The sequence below is a fragment of the Ptychodera flava genome, chromosome 2 (assembly GCF_041260155.1).
Source record: "Ptychodera flava strain L36383 chromosome 2, AS_Pfla_20210202, whole genome shotgun sequence".
Classification (NCBI taxonomy): Eukaryota; Metazoa; Hemichordata; class Enteropneusta; family Ptychoderidae; genus Ptychodera; species Ptychodera flava.
In genome coordinates, this window is record NC_091929.1 from 38,289,216 (window position 1) to 38,310,851 (window position 21,636).

Consider the following 21,636-nt stretch of genomic DNA (forward strand, 5'->3'; position numbering starts at 1 on the left):
TACGTATTACCTGAAATGTACCGTGGACGAAAAAAATTCTCAGCACTGTTAAAAATTTCTCTTCTGTTTAAAATTTCTCTACTGTTTAAAATTGCTACCATTTGAAATTTCTCTTCTGTTTTTTTCAGAGATGACATTTTTACGATTTACACAAGAACAAAACGTGAATTACAAACATTTGTGGAGGAGTGCAACACCCTGCACCCCACGTTCAAGTTCACATAACACTCTATCGAAAAAATCTCATATCCTGACCTTGTGGTCTTCAAAGGTCAGAGTGGGGAATTTCAAAGAGTAGAAAGAAATTTCAAACAGAAGAGAGAATTATCAAACACTAGAGAAAAAGTTGAAATAGAGGAGAGAAATTTCAAATACTAGCGAAATTAAACAGTAGAGAAAAATTTCAAACAGAAGGGAGAAATGTCAAACTGAAGAGAGAAATTTAAAACAGTAGAGAGAAATTTTACTGAAAACAGTGCGGAGAATTGTCGTTTTTTTCCATGGTAGGAATATGCCAAGCAGAAAGAATGTGGGCATGGGTCCGCCGGCTTGGGTCTCCCTGTCCCTAATTCTTTCCAAGGAGGGTCACTTCCGGGTTTCACACTCCGACCTTGACCATAACCGAAACTTAAATAGCTCAGATATCACCCCCTATGACTGCTAGTGTTATTTAAATTCAGGTAACTTCTTCATCCTTGTATGGTCAAAGGTCTCCACTCTTAACTTCATAGGCTTCGTCCATAATATTTATAATTTAGTAAGAAAATGTCTTTCTTTTCGTATTTCAGACGAAAAGTCTTTCTGCTAACTGTGGCCATGCGAACAGCATATATCACTTTTACAACCACACAAGTCAAACCGATAGAATTCAAATAAAGGGATATTGCAAAGTGATTTAAGATTTAAAATGCCACCATTCGGTGTGGGGGATATTTACTAAAGAGATATTGCCACCGATTATTCCCAGTGAAACTTAAAAAACTCGATATCAGTTCTCGACCAACAAAAACATTGGTTTATTACATTTAAACTCAGGGTATACAGAGCAGCACGCCGCATCCATGTGCGTAGCCATTACAGGTTCTACAAAGCATGATGGGAAATCTGGTAGTAATGAGAATTTAACCTCAGAATCATAACAAAGTAACATGAATACATGCAACCATGAAGCAAACTGTTGCTCAACAAAAATGTCCATGTTAACACAGTCCGCTCAAATAAATCATAGTACATGCATAGTGATGAGTGTACTGAAAATGTGCATTTAGGTCAAAGTTCAGTCATTGTCTGCACATAGATTCTCATAGCTGTGTCAAAACTCTAGAAAAGTCTCAGTTGAGCAAAGTTTGTACGTCATGGGCAGTAAGTGTTCAGAACATCAACTGTTGTGTATAACATTTTGCCAAATTCCCAGAAACATGATAAACACGATAAACAACAATAAACAATAACTAAGTTCGGTGTAACTAATACAAATAGTAAAGTCGGAAGTTTTCCACACACCCCCCCCCCCCTATTAAGGATAGTCCACCCAAAATGTAATCTGCCTTATACAGGTTTCTATGTATGTCATAAAAGCATTTATCATTAGTTTTTGCACAGAAACAGCGATTTTTTGAAGTTATCTATGAAAATAAATATCAAAATCAGGCAATATGGAGACCTTTTTAGCCGACTGTGCGCGACCATATTGTCTACTTCCTCGCAAAGCATGTCGGGAGAAATGCCCGGATGATGACGTAAAGTTTTCGTGTTTTGGTGCATTGGCTAGGGGGTCTGATCTAGGGAGTCTCATAAATAGCTTATGCCTGCCTGTAAGTATTACGGATGTACCAATAATCGTGAGCGAGATTTCGATAAGGCATTCTGAATGATTCGAAACCCGAAGTGAAACACCGCCTCTAGAAATTGTTGCCGGTAAAGATTGCCACTGACGTAAGTTTTTAAAATTATAAGTGCAGTGCATGTTTTTACGTATGCAAAGGCCATTTCCAAGAGAAGGACTTCGTCGGCAGTTTGACGACCCACAATCAAATTTGGATTAGGAAAGACTTCAAGATGATGCTGTACCACAAACTTACACTGGAAAGCAAATGCATTGGTGAAAAGAGGACATACAAGGGCGATTGTGGGAGAGACTCTCCATAAAAGAAAAGAGGTTCATGGTTTAAATATTTATGATTTTTCTGAACCGCCGGAGAGTTTGTTGAGACCATCTTTCTTACAAAAAGTTTACTTATTATTCTTGTTATCTTTATGACATCGCATTGGTATTTAAAACATAATAAAGTTTGCGTGATCAGTTGAAATCAGAAAGTTGTATTTTTGCTCGGGCATGTTTAACCACATCAACGCAACTATAGCATCCACGCATCAAGTCAACAGGAACGATCCATATGTTGAAATGAGTTATCTGGAACCAAGAATAGGTTCAAAAGAGTTCGAGAAGAAGTAGATGACAACTTTCATTGATGTCGGAAAATTTCAGACATAAGTCTTTCCTTCCTTTTAGAAAAAAATAGGCACGTCAAAGTAAACTTTATTATCGGGCATCCATGCTGTAAGTTCAATGTTTCTACGATACCACGGCAGCGAGTCATATTTTTGTGGCGTCGAAAAAAATAATGAGCAATTTTGCCACTAAATTGTAAATAAAAACAAGAAGCAGTAAGTGAAGTTCGTTACTGCGTTGCCAGTGCGGAATTACAAAGGATTTTCCCCAAATATATTATCACATGGATTTCAATAAATGGTCCAAAATGAACCAACGTTTCATATAAGCACGCTGCACGACCGGTCGTACGACCATGTTGGATTGTAGTGAAAACGAGGCTCTCTGTTGTGGGGTTTCTAGAAATTTCCATGCAACTACGCAAAGATTTGAGTGCATCGTATCGTAATTCAAAGACGCCACTCAACCTCAGCAAGCACATAGAATAACATCATTGAGCTAAAGCCTGAAAACTTTAAGTTCCAAAGTGAAAAAACGGAATCAGATACTCAATATATGTGATCGAAAATATTTAACGTTTCTCAGTCAGGCTATTCAGACACCATTACTCTTGTAGCGTAGAGTAACCGTGATTCAGATTTATTATTTCTCAGAGCTATTTCTCTCCATATTGCTATATAATAGTACATGACTTTTTAATTTTGCCATCTTCCCGCTCCCGATCTGTCGAAGGGTAGTTTATTTCATTCCCTTTTTTCTGTAATTTTTCTCTACGACCAGTCGCGAGGTCGTGGCTGTAACTTTAGTGTTGAATTTTTGCCGACATTTTTCTCCAAGACCGGCCGCGAGGTCGTGGCTTTCCGGTTTATTTTTTCGGTCGTTTCTCTCCACGACCTGTCGCCTGGACGTTGCTGTAAAGTATTGAATTTTTCCCAAAAGTTTTCCCAATGACTGGTCGTGAAGTCGTACTTTCAGATTTTGACCATTCTCAATTATTTTTTTCCAAGATTGCACCAAGTTGACAGCAGCAACGGCTACTAGGATTCGCGATCTCTTCCCATGGCGGTTTCTAATTACCGGTAACTTACGTTTAAAGTTCAATGTGAGTTGTGAGAACAGGACAATTTTAGTGTGTTTTATGACTGTACGTTGAAAGGATAAATTGAAATTTCATTTAGTACTCCTAAAACATGAAAGTGTGTTTGAAGTTTAATTTAGTGCCCCGGAGAATATGAAAGTGTGTATGTATAAATGTTGCTTGTTAGATGAGGGACATACCATTTAGAGTCGGACAGCTGAGCCGTTTCCGGTCGTCCGCTTTGTCTCTCCTCCCTCCCCCACGGAGAACGGTGCTTGGAATTTTTTTCTCATTTGTTCATTCTTTTTCTATATGTAACTGAAAAACTAGCACTTGAATTGGCAATTTTCGCTAATCATTCTTGTTATAAAAAGAGTTAATCGTATTTTAAAACCAGCGTTGCAATGGCTAAACATGCGGAGCAATGTCGTCATACAGTTCTCTTGGGAGTTTGAAATCCAACATCGTATTTTTCAAGTGATAACAGCTAGCTTGCAATGCTGATCAAAATGTTCTACCCAAAAGTACAACCATTGTGGGTAAGTTAGAGTTCGTTTCATCACCAGGCGATATCGAAGATGTGTTCAGCCACGGTTGAGGGACCGTGGTTCAGCTCCAAACATGGCCACGTAACAGTGAGCTACCAAAAGAGCTATACTTGTACAGCTTCCTTCGGTAATTGGTGGAACCACGTGCCCTTCTTTTACTTCTGAATTTATCGATGTGTCCGTCTTTTCGTCGAAAGCACCAAGTTCGAAATCCTGGCGTTCGGTACCGCTGAATCCGGTTCAAAGTTATAAAGTTGGAGGCAAAGTGTATCCATGGGGCAGCAGCTCAAACAATACAAACGTACGGTAGATCAGACCCCCTAGCGATACCCCCTAACTTCCTCAACCAAACACGAAAACTTTACGTCATCAAAAGTTAAGCCTCTCTGAGGAATTCCGATAGGTGGCGCTTCCATATCGCGAAAATGGCGTCATACACATCAGTTAATAAAACATTAATTTCTAGGATAATAAACAGCACATTTTTCATCTTTTCATCATCAATGTTACAAAATAATCTTCTTCAACTTTTAAAGGCAGGTTGTTATTTGGGTGGACTATTCCTTTAAAGTTACGTACGCTCTCCTCATAGGTGTATGAGGAGAGTGTACGTTAGCAGAGAGTTGTATCGGGCCAAGTAATGATAGTGTCTTTGTAGCGATTCTTATGACATCTACGTTACGTTTGAAACATTAACAACAACACAACAGTTATGTTCGTTGAATTTTATTGGTCAACAACAACAAAACAACAACAACACGACAAATAAACATAAACAACAATACACACAACAACAACAACAACAACAACAACAACAACAACAACAACAACAACAACAACCAGATGTCTGGGTACCCTGTGGTCTCATATGCCTTGATCATTACGTGAGATATATGGTATCCCAAAGGTGTCGCAGGTACGCAGGCTCTGGCTTTAAGAAAAACGGAAAATCGACTGTAATGGTCAAGAGAGTCCCGTTTATGATACATTTCCGACTCATACTTAAAGTATAAATTACTACTTGTACCAGTATAAACCAGTTAACATCCACCACCAATTGTTTCGTATAGCCATCAAGGCTGGTTACATTTGTCGGATGGCTGATACAACCACCCGACGAGTGTAGACAGCACTGCTGACTACACGAAACAAATTTGTAGTGGGAAGTATACGACATTTTCCAACGGCTATAGTGAAACCAGACATCGGGTTTACTTTGACAGGAAAACCCCATTACTTGCAATTTTCAAAACTACCGAAGTCATTTTCATTGAGATTAGGAAACTAGTCGATACTTGCCTTCCTAATTGGTCGCCACAGAAACTCTTGCACCAAAAACTAATATAAATTTCGTTTGCTTTCATTCCTACTTGAAATTATCATCAAATAGAACCTGTTGTCATTCAGGTCATGATTAATAATATATGTAAAATATCTCAATTATTTGTTGCAAAGATCAGTAATGTTAGAGTCATGTACTTTCGTCTTCTTGACACCAGCAAAAAGGAAAATTACAACATGGCTGGCGCCAAAAACTTCCCGCTAAAGTTTCTTTTGTAATTTGGTGAGCAACTGGTACAATGGATCTTCTGTGCTGTGATATGGCTTCGTCCACGCGAGATATAATATTCCTGATTTGATCATTAGTAGCTGGAAGAGGGCGCTGTTCAGCTGGATCTCTCCTCAAATCAAAAACAAGGGGAGGGTCGTGGCGAGTCGTTTCATCTCCTGTGCAAGGGCAATACATAGTTATATTGCAGTCTGTTTCTCCCGCTGGTATATTTGGTGTGACGTAATGCAACTTATATATCGCGTTATCTGTTAAAAGAGGAGAGTGACAGGTAGAAGCTGAACTTTAATTTGCAATAATGCGATACAATTTGACTGGGTCTGTGAAAAGTATAAGGTAAAGCTATCTTGTACAAACTGATAACGTGTATGTTTCATTTCGAAGTCGCTTCTCCCTAAATATTTTACTCGCAATTATATTACAGCTTTGTCAAAATGAAAACATTTATTGCCATTTGTGTGCTCAGATATTTTTATCAGATCCGATTGTAGTCTTTCGTTGCGTCAATATATTGGAGCTGAATTATCTCATATATTGGACTAAACTATCTCGCATTTCGTCGTTAAATATGATGTCAGGATCCAATCACGACCGTGCTTAGGATTAAATATAGATAAATGCATTTTCATAAGAAACTATTACGATGAACACCTTTCACAGGGTGACTCCCAACAAGAGAAACATACAATCAATTGTGAATGTGTTAAAAGCAAGTTATTTGCGAGTGGAGGAAGACTGTCGGTTAGAGACACTGCAATTCTCTGTTATAATGTCCATGATCGATGGAAAAGGGGTAAACTCCCTTGTGATAAAAGTTTTAACAATATTAGAGTCGAAGGGCATACAATTGCTCCTCAAAATTAATACAGGAACCACATTGTTTCTGTCCTCCTCGTTCACGATTATGTTATGTGTACAAAACTGGAATTTCTTATTTTGACTCTTCAAAACAAACCTCCTGAACACTTTCGGATCAATAGATCTCTGGAATTGGCTGGTGTCTCCAATACTATCTAACACGTTACCCTTCAATTTTAGCCATATGTATGAAACTTACTGCTTCTAATCCCATCCATTTATGTAAAACGTTCACTTAGATACTCTTGAGAGGTCCAAGGATTTTTCGATATCTGTTACGAAGTTACTATTTAGAAAACAAGTACCTTTCTGAGATGTGAAGGTAACAGCATTCAGCCACTGACCGCAATAATGGAACAGATAGTCGTGAGGCAGTGCTGTCGTCGTTCCTCTCAGCAAAGGCGCCAAGTCTCGCCCATCAATAACTCTATCACTTGGAAGATCCACTCCAGCCAGCGATGCGATCGTTGGAAAAACATCCATTGTGCTTGTTGGAACTGATATCTCAATGCCTCCTGGTATCATCGGTGGATAGCGTACAACTGTGGGGACGCGTATACCGCCCTCCCAATTCTGTCCTTTACCTCCTAAAATGACATCAAAGTACATAAACTGTTAAGTCAAAATTAAAACTAATATCAGACAAACACATCTCTATTTCCTTGTTAACCGTCACCTCCTTTGATGCAATGCTGTTTTGCTTGGCTGTACTCAATATTTTCGAGTGTACATGGTGGTACAAAATAGAATCACTAAAAGATCGATACCTCCCAGGGCTGTCACTCTTAAAGATTAAGCTGATACTCGTCTCGAGGTTGATAAAAACCAACGCTTGCTCAAACTTACGTTAATATAATTTAAACCATTCCCTTGCACAACCAAGAATCATAGGCAGATATAGTGCAAAATTGGTTCTAGAGAAAAATATTACAGAATATTAACCGGCACTTGAAATTCAAAATGGCCGCCATCCCTATGTATACTTTATTAGATTTTCACAAACATAAGCCTTTCGTTAAGTCACATACACCATGAGCCTCAAAATCAGCGCCAATAGTTGGTAGACCAAAAAAATGTTTTGTAGAAAAGTGAGAGTCAGAATGGCTGTATATATGAAGGCTGATGAATCGATTCGCCCGGATCACTTCAAGACCTGTGCGTCATGTATTTTTTGTGGTTCTCCGCAAAAAAATGCCATACACAAAATAAAATACAAAATGATATCACCACGTCATCTTTACCGACGGTGAAGGACAAGGTACCCATGTATTGCAAATATGTGCAATACAAATATCCGATATAACAAACACTGCCATGGATTAAGGTAGTTTGCCCATGAAGGTGAAATATTTTTGCTCAAACTTTCCTCAGGAATCTTTCAACATTCCCTTACAAATTAAGAATATAAATCGGGGTCATCGTTCAAATTTTGGTACCAGAGAAACAAATAACCAAAGATTTACCGATATTTAAAATTCAAAATGGTTGCTATCCCTGTGTTACTCTATGGAGAAAAATATGATTTAGAATTTCGAAAAACTAGTTTTCTTACACGAAGAGCTTTAAAATTAACCCCTGCAAATGGTATACCAGAAAAGAATTGCATAAGTTTGAGAGTCCAAATGTCTGTCACAGAGGCGAATTCTACCTTAATTTTAAGGTTTCAGATACCTTTATAGATTCCGTTCCATCCCCCTTCCCTCTCACCAACACGAGGAGGGAGAACAGAAACTTCTTTTAAAGCACCACCATGGTCTGAGGTGAAATAGATAAAAGTGCTCTCTACCAAACCAAGTTCACTCAGCTTTGACAAAACTTTGCCGACCATCCAGTCCATTTCTTCAACGTTATCTCCATATTTCCCGTGCTTACTAGACCCAGTGAAGTTCTTCATGTTAAACAAAGCAGTGTGCGTTTGAAGGAATGGAAAATAAAGCAAGAAGGGTCCTTGCGTTGCACTTCGTTCTATGAAAGAATTCGCTTGGTTTACCATTCTTGTCGATATAGTATCCAAGACTACGGGCTGCTCTATGACGTCATGGTTCTTCACAAGCACGCACATGAATTGGCGAAACAAAAGTGTATGACTAGCATAGTTCCAACCAAGCCACAAGACTATGTGGAATCCAATAATAATAACTCCTCTTCTGCCCAATACACCGAGTACATGCAGCACCACAAGGACCACTGCGTAAGCCAAAGACCAGAGACAGCATCCCATGATGAGTCGCTTTTGGATGAACCATGCTATATATCTTCCATCTGGCCCGCATTCGTTGATAAGAGTGGTAGGCATACCATAAAAATAATCAAATCCTTGGTTAACTGGGTAAAAGTAGTGATCGCTTGACGAGTCCAAGTTAGTTCCGAGATGCCATTTTCCTACAAATTGGAACAGGAGAGTAAAATTCAGTTCCACTAAGTGAAAAGGTCAAAAATTCCGATTTGCTTGTGAGTGCATATCAAAAGCGGCCGTTAATTATCAATCACGATAAATGTCTCTGTATAAAGATGTTTTCAATGTCCTGTTCTTACTGTAGATTAATTGTCCAATTACAGGCTCAAGTGCCCATTTTGCGCTTTGCCAAATCAAGCACTGAAGAGTAAAATGTCTTGCTTAGGGACGTAACATTGTGCTTGAGTTTCGAGCTCACCATCCTCCAACAGCGAGTACGTTACTCAGGACCTCCTGGGTCTCGGACTCAGCACTCTCTGATGGTGAGACCGGTACTCTGACCACTGTACAGTAAGTGAACATACCGACAATTCTCCATGATCCCTACACGCGGAGATCACTCATTGAACTGATTTAATTGAAACAGGAACTTCCGCTATAAAAGCTGGATTGTCGTAAAACTATGTAAATGTTAAAAAAGCCGCGCTACTGATCAGACATGCCGTGTTTGGTCCAAGAACCCAATAAATTTGCCATGTTTCTGGCGTTCATTGTCACTGAATTTTGCATATGATGTCTGTGAATATCCAGCGACTAATTTGAGTCGAAAATAAACTGAACAAATGTTATGTCGAAGAACGCATATGCTTCAAAATGTGTTCCCTGTACAATCATTTGATCCCTCTATGCATGTTTCAGGAGAGTGCCCATCATGAATATTCAAATTTATCATACGGTGAACGCGATGCTATGAGAATTCAAAAACTCCCGCACAGTGTATGCAAATGGCTGTGTCATCAGTAATCCCCCTATTGTGAGCCAGCGTTCCTGTGACTTCCATTTTAAGGGTAGAACGATGAAGGAGAATAGTTGTCACTTAAAGAACCTGTTCATAAAACTTACACGAATTTCGCATGTTTCTAAGAAAAAATGCAGCTAAGTTATCAGGAACGCAAAACGAAACCGAGCAATACGATTACGACATAGCGCGTTGTCAAGACGTATCAATAACCCCGAGTAATTAAACCTTTCTAATCTTAATCTCTCTACCTGTGATAGAAAATTGTACGTCAAGTAATTGCTCCATGTATGACTATTGATTTTACACCTGTAGTGAACTCAAATCATTCCGTTGCAAGATGTATTCTGCACTGCCTTGGAAAAAATCACAAACATTGCTGATAAGGCCTAACCAATTATTTGACTCAGTTATCCTCAGTAGGGTAACTATAAACACGATTGGAACTAATTTGGGATAAGTGGATCGTGAAGTAATGTCGATTTAATTTACAAATGTAATCTCATCTGCTTTTCTTTTCATATTACACACTTATTTTTATGGGTAATTTGCAATATTGCAACATTCTGCTGTATGGCACCTAATGCTTTGAGAAATTTGGAAAATATGAAAATCAAATTATTCCAAATTATTTCCAATCGTGTTTATATAATAGTTTTTGCTCGTAAACTTGTGGTTTGATACACAGCGATGGCCAATGTCAGTGTAAACTTAAGGAATATTGGATCGACTGTAATAATCATCATCATCATCACCATCATCATCATTATCATCATCATCATCAAACTTGAGCTTAACATTCAACGGTAACATCGATACATTCTCCCCGTCTTTGGGTTATCTCAACATATCCTTACCTGACAAAGAGCGACAAAGAATGAAAATCCTTTTATCTTTCTGTCTGTCAGAAAGGGTAACCTACATAGTCATGAACCACGAGTTTTTTTCCTGTGCGCACAGTGTCAGTTACTCACCTATAATGGCAGTAGCATATCCGGCTGCTTTCAGCAACTCTGCAAAGGTAGTTTCATTCCGAGGTAGGCCAGCCTTGCAGTCTGTACTTGTTATCATAGATACTACTCCTTGCTGCAACGCAGACGCCATACCTTCAATAAAAAGAAGGTACGCTGAGACATAAGACATTGGAGCTCCATTGGTTCATTTTTTGTTGTTTTTTCCATAAGATAACTTTGAAATGAAATGTACCTTGTGTGTTAAAAAGGTTCACCTATGCGTGATCCCGGAATGTGTTTGCAAACATTCGACATACACGAAACCTAGATTTTAACAATCAGATCATTTTTGAGTTGCAACTCAAATGTGGCCGCCGCAGATATGTGCCGAGCGCCTTGATAAAATTGCCCAAATCTATGACCAAGGATTGAAAGAGTGACATTTTCAAAAAATATAGCTCCAAAGGAGAATCCAAATTCATGAGTAGCATTTTTGGTATATTAAATGCTAAAAGACACAGCTAATGAGGATTGGGGCCTGCCCTTCTAGTATATATTTGAAGGGTGGGGAAGTGGTCAATGCCCGACATGCTGTATTATCGTATAAAATTGATAATATTGTCTAACTTCTAAGTTAGAGTCTAATATTAGAAGGGTGGAGAAGTGGCCAATGCAAGACATGCTGTTTTATCGGATAGTATGTAATAAAAAAGCAATATCGTCCAAATTGTAATAACTTTACTAGTATATATATATATGCAAAAGCTTTATTTGATGTCTTTGCATTAATTTACATTTCTTTGTATTTAGTGGAAAAAGTACTTTCTTCTTTGGGATAATTACTTTTCTCTTATGACAAGGTAATAATGGGAAATCTTTTTGTGTCTGATTCATTGTTTGTTATCATGAATTCACTCAAAGTGACCACCAAATAACCCAATTTTAATATGTAAAATTCACAATATCCTATATCACGAGCGAGGGGGTATCCCTTCCTAACCTCCGAAAGTAATTGGATCAATTGTGTCATTTAAGTATTCAACCATACCTCTATGCATTTGAAGTCTTTCAAATCCTTAATTGGTTTGTGACACATACTTTTAGCCTTCTATGAGCAGTAGTGGTAAACCTCGATAAATTCTTATTTGTCTCCATCAGGAGTTTTGCTGTACTAAAGGATGTTTCTATTTTCTGTTAAAATTTCCAGCATTCTGAAGCAGATTCTATTTACCCATGGTTCAATATAAAGTTAGTGCTACTTTACATTTCTTTCCTTATTCAGTTTTGTCATGCCATATGAAGAAAAACATCTTAACATGAAGAACAGTATATATTGGCATTTAAGCGCGCATATGCGCGCGATAAAAGAAAAACAAAGTTGGTAGAACTCACACAGTTGAAAAAATAATTCTAGGTGAAGCAGAGAGAAAATAAAATAATTACGCGGTCAATCTCCCATGGATATCAAATGGTCCATCTCTTGACTAGAAGAGTTGAAAGCAAAATTGCAAAACACACTGTCAAATTATCAGCACTTTTGATCTCGCGGCCACTACCGAAGGTAATGGTGAGTTTGAGACCCAAAAAGACTAGAATAACTTATTTTATCACATGCACAAGCCAAGTTTGTCGTCTCCGAACAAAAAATACGGGATTTATTCTCTAGTCGTTCTACGTCACGACAACCCGCGTCTATGTCATCAATTTTGGTGCGTCGGACCTTTTTTTGTCGATCTTCGGTGTGCTCGTAAACATGTAAACAAAAAACATGGCGGCCGATGTTTCTCCCACGATCAAAAGTCATGTAATGAAATCGATATTTTCACAGACTACGACATTAATAATCCGAACAATTTAAACACAAGAGTGCCTACCGCCTGTATATTCCGAAGGAATTACGTGAATAATTTTCGGAAAACAACTCAAAGCTGGTCGCGTAATACCGTGACGTGGGTTCCGTACGCACTGCAAACAGGGTCAGGCGCGACGTTTCGCGCCGTCGAGATTCAGTCGATATTTGTTCCCGAAAAATAGCGTATCTTCGTCTGTGATAAATTTCTAGGACTATGCTATCTTTGAAATAGAGTATAACTTTGCGGAAGGTAGCCTACGTGTAGACCGAGAGCTGTCATTTGCTCCACACACGAACGAACGAACGTGAGCGCTAACGCACACGACGGACGACTGGAAATGATTGACAACTTGTGCACGGCGTACTGATATTTATTCCTAAAGTAGTTCAAAAGTTTAAACGCGGAATCGTCATGGAAAACTTATTTTATTTTGCAAAAAATAACGAATTCTTGGCTTGTGCATGTGATAAGTATATTATTCCCTAATGTTTTTCTTCGTTCAGCTCGGAAAATACTCCTGACGTAATGACCGTGTCACCACTCGTCTTCGACTCGTGGTGACACGGTCATTACGTCAGGAGTATTTTCCTCGCTGAACGAAGAAAAATATTAGGGAATAATATCTAAGAGCATGGTAGGCTCTAGCTGTGACCGCGCAGTAACTAGAATGTTATGGCGTACCGATCGGACTCGGGTCAGGGGTCATCGCCCTAGGACGGCTGCGAGCCGGTCAAGAGGCTTTTTGATAGTTGAGAAAAACACGTGATCGGTATTATTGAGTTAGCTCACAAGATCAACCTACACCCGCTTTGTCACTGGCTACCTAAGACTCATTCTCTACTCCTGCAAACTGGCGCGACAGTAAGAACATGTATTTTTGTGAGCCGTCGGTGGTTTCTGCTCGCAACGGTAACTTTTGACCTCCAAAAAAAGTTTGTAACGCGCAATACGCTTGAGGGCAAAGGTTCACATTCCTGTGCTGAGACCAAGGCTCCCCTACCCCTGGGGACGGATATTTCAGCAGCCCCCCCCCCCATGTTTTAAGTTTGCATTTAACTGACGGCAGTCGGTTACATAATCTGCGTATCCCCCTTTGCGATAAGACCGATTTTGCCTTTGTAATACGACCGAACTGTTTTGTTAATATAACATTTGATGGACATGCATGGATTTCTGAAGCATAAAAACGTACTGAAATAATTCCTCTGTTGGTGATCTTTTTGTGCTCCACGGTTTTTTTGGTTTTTTTTGTGTGTTTTTTTTATTTTTTATTTTTTTTGTTTTGTGTGGTTTTTTTGAGAGTTCTCTGTCACACTGTTAACTTTCTATTCAAATTACATAAACATTACGCCACAGCGTGATCACATTTATGACAGTCGCTTTGCCATCATGAGCGCACATATACCAGACTGACCCCAGTCGCCTGGCTTTCTCGGCAGCCGACTTAATGGCTGGCCAAGCAAGGCCTTCACCCCACGATCAGCGCAACAGCCTATCAGTGCGACAGTCTGTGCTGAAGTTTGGTCCTTCAATTTATTCTGTTTTGATATTAAACATTCCCAACAGACTTGAGGCAAGTCTGAGTGAACGGTCCCTTTACAAAAGGACCGCAAAGAGTGTAATGTCTAAGTCTCTGGACCTGAATCGTCAACTTTGGCGTGTTGATCTACTTTTCTGGGACGCGTCAAAACACTTAGACCGAATTAAAAAAAAGTGTCCATATGACGTTACTTCGCACATTTTCAGGCGAATACTTCCCAATGTTGAGCGTATACGCTGAAGGAACGCAATACCTGTCCCCCGTAGGTTCACATTCACATTTTGGTTTCCGTGCAAACTTCACGTTAGTCGTATTCATAGTCTACGTGTAAACCTTTGTTTGTTAGTCACACCATACGGGTATCGGGTAGCATGTTTCCTATTGGAAAGAAAGGCAAGACGATCTTTCTAAATTCTCTTGACCTCACAGACGAAGAAAAAAACTTTGTCTGTGGTGACCTACCACAGTTGATATTTTGTAAACGTGATATATGCATTGAAGGTAAGCCCTTAGGGAGCCGTCATTATTTACGACCGGGGGGTTGGAGGAATGTGATGGGGTCAATCAAATATTGAAAACTTCAAAGGGGTTACTCAAAATATTGAGGGGAAGAAGAGGGGTACTCAAATTTTTGTGCTCAATATATTGAAACACCTCTAAGATTGCACCATTGCACACATCAATTTCTCAAAATTTCGATCCAGAGAGGGTACACTCCCTCTCGTGCTCTCTCCCTTGGGATATTCTAAGTTTTACTAGTAAAAGACAAATTGAAAACATCCCTCACATTACACACATCAATATCTCAATTTTTTTTCACAGGATCTAGGACAAAACTGAACTGTTGTGAATTCATCATTTATTATCGCAGAAACATAATTAATTGAGTTCAGTTCAATAACCATTTTGACAGCTAACCATACTGTATTCAGGTCTTTCATTAGAAACTGGCAGCTGGCGAAATAACACAAGACGGTCAAATATTTTCCATTCCTCCATATTCTTTGATCATCAATCTCGGGCAAACTGAGAAATGTTTTTCACAAAATGTATTGTCATTGTTTGGTTGTTGAATATTGTGACTCAAACACTGATCATGCAAAAATAAAATAAAAATATCAGTGTTCAATGTCATTTTCAAACGATTTTACCGTGTGCAAAATAAATTGAAACACCTCTCAAATTGCACCATTACACACATCGATTTCTTAAAATTTTCAATACGTATACGAGAGGGAGCACCCCTCTCGTGGTCTCCCCTTCAGTGGGAGGGCTATTTTCCATATATGCCAGTGGGAGGGCAAAATTTCTGAGTTAGAAAGGGTGTTTTTACAGTTTTACTTAGAAAAAAATTAAAAATACCTCTCAGATTGAGCCATACTGCAGCATTGCACACATCAATTTCTCAAAATTTTCCGTCCAAGATTGGCACAGCCCCCTCTGACGCATCTCGCGTGTTCTCCCCCTGTACTTTAAAATCTTCCACGTCAGATATCCTAGTGAAAACCCTGACATGATACGCAAGCAAATTTAACAATAATATATGGTTGGATACTGGTTATAGCGAGTGAGCTTTTACATCTGTATTTGGTTGTCACTTTGTGCTGTATTTTGTAAATTTTACAAATACATGGATTGATATTAGGGGATTAGTCAAAGTTTCTGAGTTAGAGAGGGGGGTTACTCAAATTTATCATGGTTGGAAGGAGGAGTTACTCGGAATTCTTGAGTTTCCGTTAAAATTCCTCCAACCCCCATCCCCCACGGCCGTAATTAATGACGGTTCCCTTATGAGAGATATTGGGACTTTTTATACTCATGAAAAACACCGCAAGACTTTGGAAATTCCAATAACCTTCACGTAACCCATATGCAATCAAACTTCACGAGGAGAAATAGTCGCCTTGCATCATGCCATTGCTGTTCGAGTTGTTTGATTTGGTATTATCGGTGTCGACGTGATTCGCACTTCTGACCGGCTAAGCCTACAAACCAACCCGAAAATTCTAAGGATTCTATACAGGGCGAGTTAACATCGGAGGAAGCAAGTACCTCCATGTGCATCGGCGAAGTTGTAATTACAATACAATCGTGTGGGAGGGCTATTTTCCACATATGCCAGTGGGAGGGCAGTTACGAACAACTATGCTTTCCCCTCCAAATTTTTAGGTCAATGTAAAAATATGTAAAATCAATATATTAGTCTTCGAAACATGTTTTGTGAGTAATTATTTTGTAAAATTGACACAATTTACCAGTTTGTGGCACCTGAAGATATTTTGATAATTGAATGTAGCACACAACTCAACCAGGGACTTTTAATAATCACTTTGCATACCTGACCGTATTGGGTACCGTCCAGTTAATAGAGCTGCTCGGCTCGGTGAACAAGTGGGTGCAGCCACCAGATTGTGAGTCAATTTGGCGCCTTCTTTGGCAAGGCTGTCGATGGCCGGTGTATGGATTGTGTCATTTCCGAAGCAGCCAATATCTCCGATGCCCAGGTCGTCGGCTAGGAATATGACAAAGTTTGGCTTCACATTCGATGTTGCGAGTGTCGAGACTATCAGGAGTATTAAGATTTGCAGAGTAGTAAGCATTGTTTTAAACGCAGTTTGTGTACCAGCCTGTGTTGATACAATATGCAGTATCGTTAGATCCGTTCTCAAGCTTAGGGTGCGGTAGCTATGAATGCGTGTAGTCTCGATCTATATTCGCCCCAGGTTCTGTGGCCCGGGCGCTGCGTATTGCGAGAATGTTTACGTGAGTCTGCAGGCTCGGGTGTCCCTGACCTTCTTAGCTAGGAGGTCACTTCTTAGGCTGCACATCCTGACCCTTGACTGATTAAGTTGAAGGTACAAAGTCACTACACCTTACGGTATGGATGTACAAGAATTTACTTTTGTACATCCATGGTTTACGGTCAATTCATCTTTCTGGCAGCTATAGCCCCGTCGTAAATTAGGCCAAATGAATAAGTGACCGGTCGAAGGTCACACGACAAAAGAACACATGAATCGATGGAGGCGTTTTAGTTCACTTTCGGTCACTTGAATTGAGAGGATTCGGATCCTCGCGAGCGACGCACAAATTACAGCAATGTTACACTGAAGCAACATTAACATTTTGCTCCTTAATCTATGTGCCTTAACCCTTTTACCCCCAGTTCCCTGTATACAGGTCCAACTTTACCATAGAAAACAATGGATTTGGGACAAACCATTGTAATGAAAGGTTAAATGCTGCCAAAGACCGAAAACGTAATATCCATTCGCCGACCGATAAAGCTGAAAGATATCATCATTTGGTGGATAGGCCTGGGTCATGGATTTTCAATTGCTCTGTCGATGCTTTCAAACAAAATATATCCTGAAAGGCAAAATGGTACTTGTGTCAATGATACAGATGAAAAGGAGAGGAAAACCATGATTAATCAGTTTAAAATATCTGATGTCTGGTACAGACTTCATTCACATCTTCTCCAATACAGCTGGCATAGACACAGATAAGACAAAGGAAACTTTCACACTGAAGACTAATTTGGGATAATTGGATCTTCATATTTTTCAAATTTCTCAACAGTGTTAGGTGTCCTACAGCTGAACGTTGCAACATTACAAATTACTAATAAAAACAAGTGCGTTAACTTAAAAAAGAAAAGTAGATGAGGTTACGTTTACAGATTAAATTAGATTACTTCACCATCCAATAATCCCAAATTAGTTCCAATCGTGTTATTTTAAAAGTTCCTCTTTGCTCTATGAATTGGTCCAAATTTAGATCAACGATGTCGTCAGTCTCTGATATATTGTTCTTATCTATTCAAAGGTTGACCTAGATTCTCTGTCTTTTCAATTTAACGAAGACAAGCCTAAAAATCGATACGTGAAGATTGTCGTCAGGGGTGCTGTACAGGTGTTTGAAGCGAAATTCCTAAAAGTCATAGGGCCGGAAAGGTGTGAGCTTACAAATGTATTTGATATTCTAGCCGATACACCGTCGATTCTACCCTCGCTGTAAGTAAAGTTCACATATTGAAAACCCATTGTGTAAGGTAAGTTTAATGTTATAGCAAACTCGTGTAGAAAGAGACAATTGTTCTCTACTATTTATGTTCAAACTGAAATTGTTGTATGTTGTTGCTTGACAAATGGGCGCCGCTGTGGTTGACGAAATTGAAGCTTGGAAGCAGCCGAAAGTGTAGCAGCATTAATATGCTTCATTTCTCTCCATTTTAACTTTGCGAATGCGAACATCAGAGCTACGTTTAATTAAAATTTAATCTGTGGGGGAACACCAGACCAGACTAACGAGTCCGTGGCTACACTTTGAGTTTTGGTAGTTTGCACTTCGTCGTTAGCCACAATCTCCATATTAAAGCTTACCTTCAACCTTGTATTTGACGTCTTACAGTATCGCAAGGAAACACATGAAAGTAACTGTTGACTCAAAATGAAAGTAATACGTATTAATTATGACTGTAGTGGGATTTTAATCATCAATATCAGTAGCATTGTCTGGTATGACGTCAGTCGTTTGTTATAACACTCGCCCTGATGGGCTGTAACCTATGACATAGGTCATAAGTCATACTTTAACCTAGTTAGCGTTATCAACAAGGTGATAAATAACAGACCCTTTTGTCGTTTGTGTCGGTCACACATTACGAACCAACCGACAGAACGATGTGTAATTTGCAAAGGAACGGCTGTCCTTGTATGTATGTATGTATGTATGTATGCATGCATGCATGTATGTACGTACATATGTATGTATGTATGTATGTATGTATGTATGTATGTATGTATGTATGTATGTATGTATGTATGTATGTATGTATGTATTATGTATGTATGTATGTATGTATGTATGTATGTATGTATTATGTATGTATGTATGTATGTATGTATGTATGTATGTATGTATGTATTTATGCAGGCAAGCACTCACTCACGCATTCATGCATGTATGGACATATATTTGTATGGTGTACGAATGACTAGACATATAATTCAAATGGCGGGCCAAGGAAGGTGGCACCCCTGTACAATAGACCCTTACAGTGAGATTTCATGTAATAATTATTGCATTATGGCGTCATTTGTTTTCTTTTGCCGAAAGATTACATAGGTTGCGCGTAGATCGTAACTTATGTGGTCGACCTAAGGCAAGAGTGTAAACTATATCTTTTCATTCTTACAGTGATATCATTTATAAATGGACGAAAGACAACACAGGATTTTAACGAGGAATCTGAAATTTCTGTCAGACAGAATACGAGTGGGAAATGTTGTGGAAAAAACCCGCGAACTATATCCCGGTGTCTTCACGAAAGAACATCTGAAGGAATTGAGTTGTAATAAGTGTATCACTGAAAGACAATTGTGCACGTTACCATCGCCTGTACTGAGGGAATGCCGGTGATGAACACATCAAAAGAACATATTGCTCTGCTAACTTTGATGGGAAAGGATGGTGCAAAAAATATGACATATGCTGAATTCTATCATAGTCTCTCGTGAATCTAAAAAAATACTTATGATTTTAAAAAAACTAGTATGGAACCTTGTCGATAATATAGTTAAAAGTTGATAATGCTGCTGCTGCTGCTACTGATGTGATGATGATGATAATGCTGCTGCTACTGATGATGATGATGATGATTGTTGTTATTTATATTGGTGGTTTTGCTGTTGTTGTGTTGTTGTTGATGTTGTTGTTGTTAACTTTTAATTGTTATTGTTGTGCCATTGTTAATGTTTGTAATTTTCTTCCTTTATCACAAAACATTTTGTCGAAAATGATGTTACTTACCTACTTCATGTTTTCAGAGAAAATCTGGGGAACCTCGCGTAGCCTATGTCATACGTGTTTTCAAAGCTCAGAGTGACGGGTATGGACAGTTATTTGACGTCCTTAAAGAAACTGGACACGGGGATACTGTGTTGAATGTTCTGCGGCCAGGACTCAACCTACAAACAGTGGTGAGTTGATAAAGCGTATGTTTGATTTGATACATTGACAATACTGCACGCGTTTTGCACATTGCGTATGGAACACGATTGAAACTAATTTGGGATAATTGGATCTTCATATTTTTTAAATTTCTCAAAGTCTATTAGGTGCAATGTAGCTGAATGTTGCAATATTACAAATTACTCATAAAAACAAGTGTGTTATATAAAAAGTATAAAAAGAAAAGCAGATGAGATAACATTTGCAGATTAAAACGACCTTACATCACCATCCAATCAGCCCAAATTAGTTCCAATCGTGTTATAGATTTACCCTTAACAGAAGACGAACGGGCACTGTGGGACTGATACCTATGTTTTCCTGCATTTCCTATAGACTGGCGGGAAATCTGTGACTAAACAGCAACTTGTTATAACAAAATACACTTTATTTTGAGTGCTTGATTTCCTTTCGTTGTTTTTGTTCAATCAAAATTTGTTTCATATCCCGCTTTTGGAGAAGTTAAATTCGATGTGTTAAAATTAGCCTTTGCCTTTGTAGAAAAACCAAGTCACAATCGAAAACTGACGATGTCAGATCTCCAGAAACAATTATATGTTGTTTTGAAATGACTGTATATTTTTTATGGTAAAACATGCATTTCATTTTAGGTGTTGCAATCCCGTCATCCTCTGCTTCCCCTGGACCTGACACTGACGGTACGTCTGCTGCTTACTTATGTTTGTTCGTTATTTGTTCGTTTCTTTAATTTCTTTTTCATACATTGTTTTTGTTCTGTTTCAGGAAGATTTTGTGTATCATTGTAAAATATTGGCTAGGCAATCATGACCCATTATAGGGTTATAAATGAACCTCTTTTCAATTATATCATTGTTATTTATTCGTCAGCAAACCCATAGGATAATTGGCCAAATATTCATAAAGAAAACAAGTGTATTTTCTTATGGGGCTTTAGCGTCAGCTTTTAGAACCAACAGGACCTTATATGATTATGCCATTCTGCAAACTATACAGTCTTGGCCCAGCCTTCTTTACTGTAGCCGTTCAATAGTTATGTCAGTTCCTTGATAATGCCCCTGTCTCCTCTCACCTTTCTTTTGATGACATGTTGAATACATTCAATAATCTTAATCAGTCAATAAATGTTATAACCTGTCACTATGAAAGAAATCTGGACATTCGTATAGTGACCTTGCTACCTTTTCAAGGGAATAACCTTCCCCAATCAGCTGACAAAATAATGACCACATAAACAAAGCACGATCTAAATCCAAACACGAAGTGCATTCTTCAAAATGTTCTTTATCTATGTGTACACTTATTCCATCTTTTCGATAATTGTTCCTATGTTGAGTAACTCCATGTTGTTTTAATTTCGATACTTCGATTTTGCATATGTTTTGACTTTCATTATTATTGTACTGGATTGGTCCCCAACGTTTTTATCACGTACTCCTGGTTTATATAGAAGCTGTAATAAGTTATTATTGATCCGCTCTATTCTATGGCAGTATACAGATTCGATTAATTGTTCGAAAATTATTAGAAAGTATAGGGAGGCACCATGGGGCAGTGATTAGGGTACCGGTCGCACTAGCAGAGGACGTTAGTTCG

General features: G+C 38.7%; 1 protein-coding gene across 2 annotated transcripts; it reads right to left on the reverse strand.

The window, feature by feature from the left end:
* Positions 1-610: 610 nt before the first annotated feature.
* On the reverse strand, positions 611-16,831 carry LOC139148307 (arylsulfatase F-like). Of its 2 annotated transcripts, XR_011555910.1 has the most exons (6): positions 16,385-16,831; positions 10,675-10,806; positions 8,178-8,888; positions 6,812-7,093; positions 5,278-5,896; positions 611-801 (listed from the first exon to the last, which is right to left on the reverse strand). XR_011555910.1 is itself a non-coding variant. In XM_070719679.1 (5 exons), the coding sequence occupies exons 1-5, from the start codon at positions 16,644-16,646 to the stop codon at positions 5,550-5,552; spliced, it is 1,734 nt and encodes a 577-aa protein (XP_070575780.1). In that variant the 5' UTR covers positions 16,647-16,831; the 3' UTR covers positions 4,940-5,549. The 2 variants fall into 2 exon arrangements, 1 of the variants encoding a protein (XP_070575780.1); XM_070719679.1 differs by lacking the exon at positions 611-801 and having other exon boundaries at positions 4,940-5,896.
* Between the last annotated feature and the right edge of the window lie 4,805 nt (positions 16,832-21,636).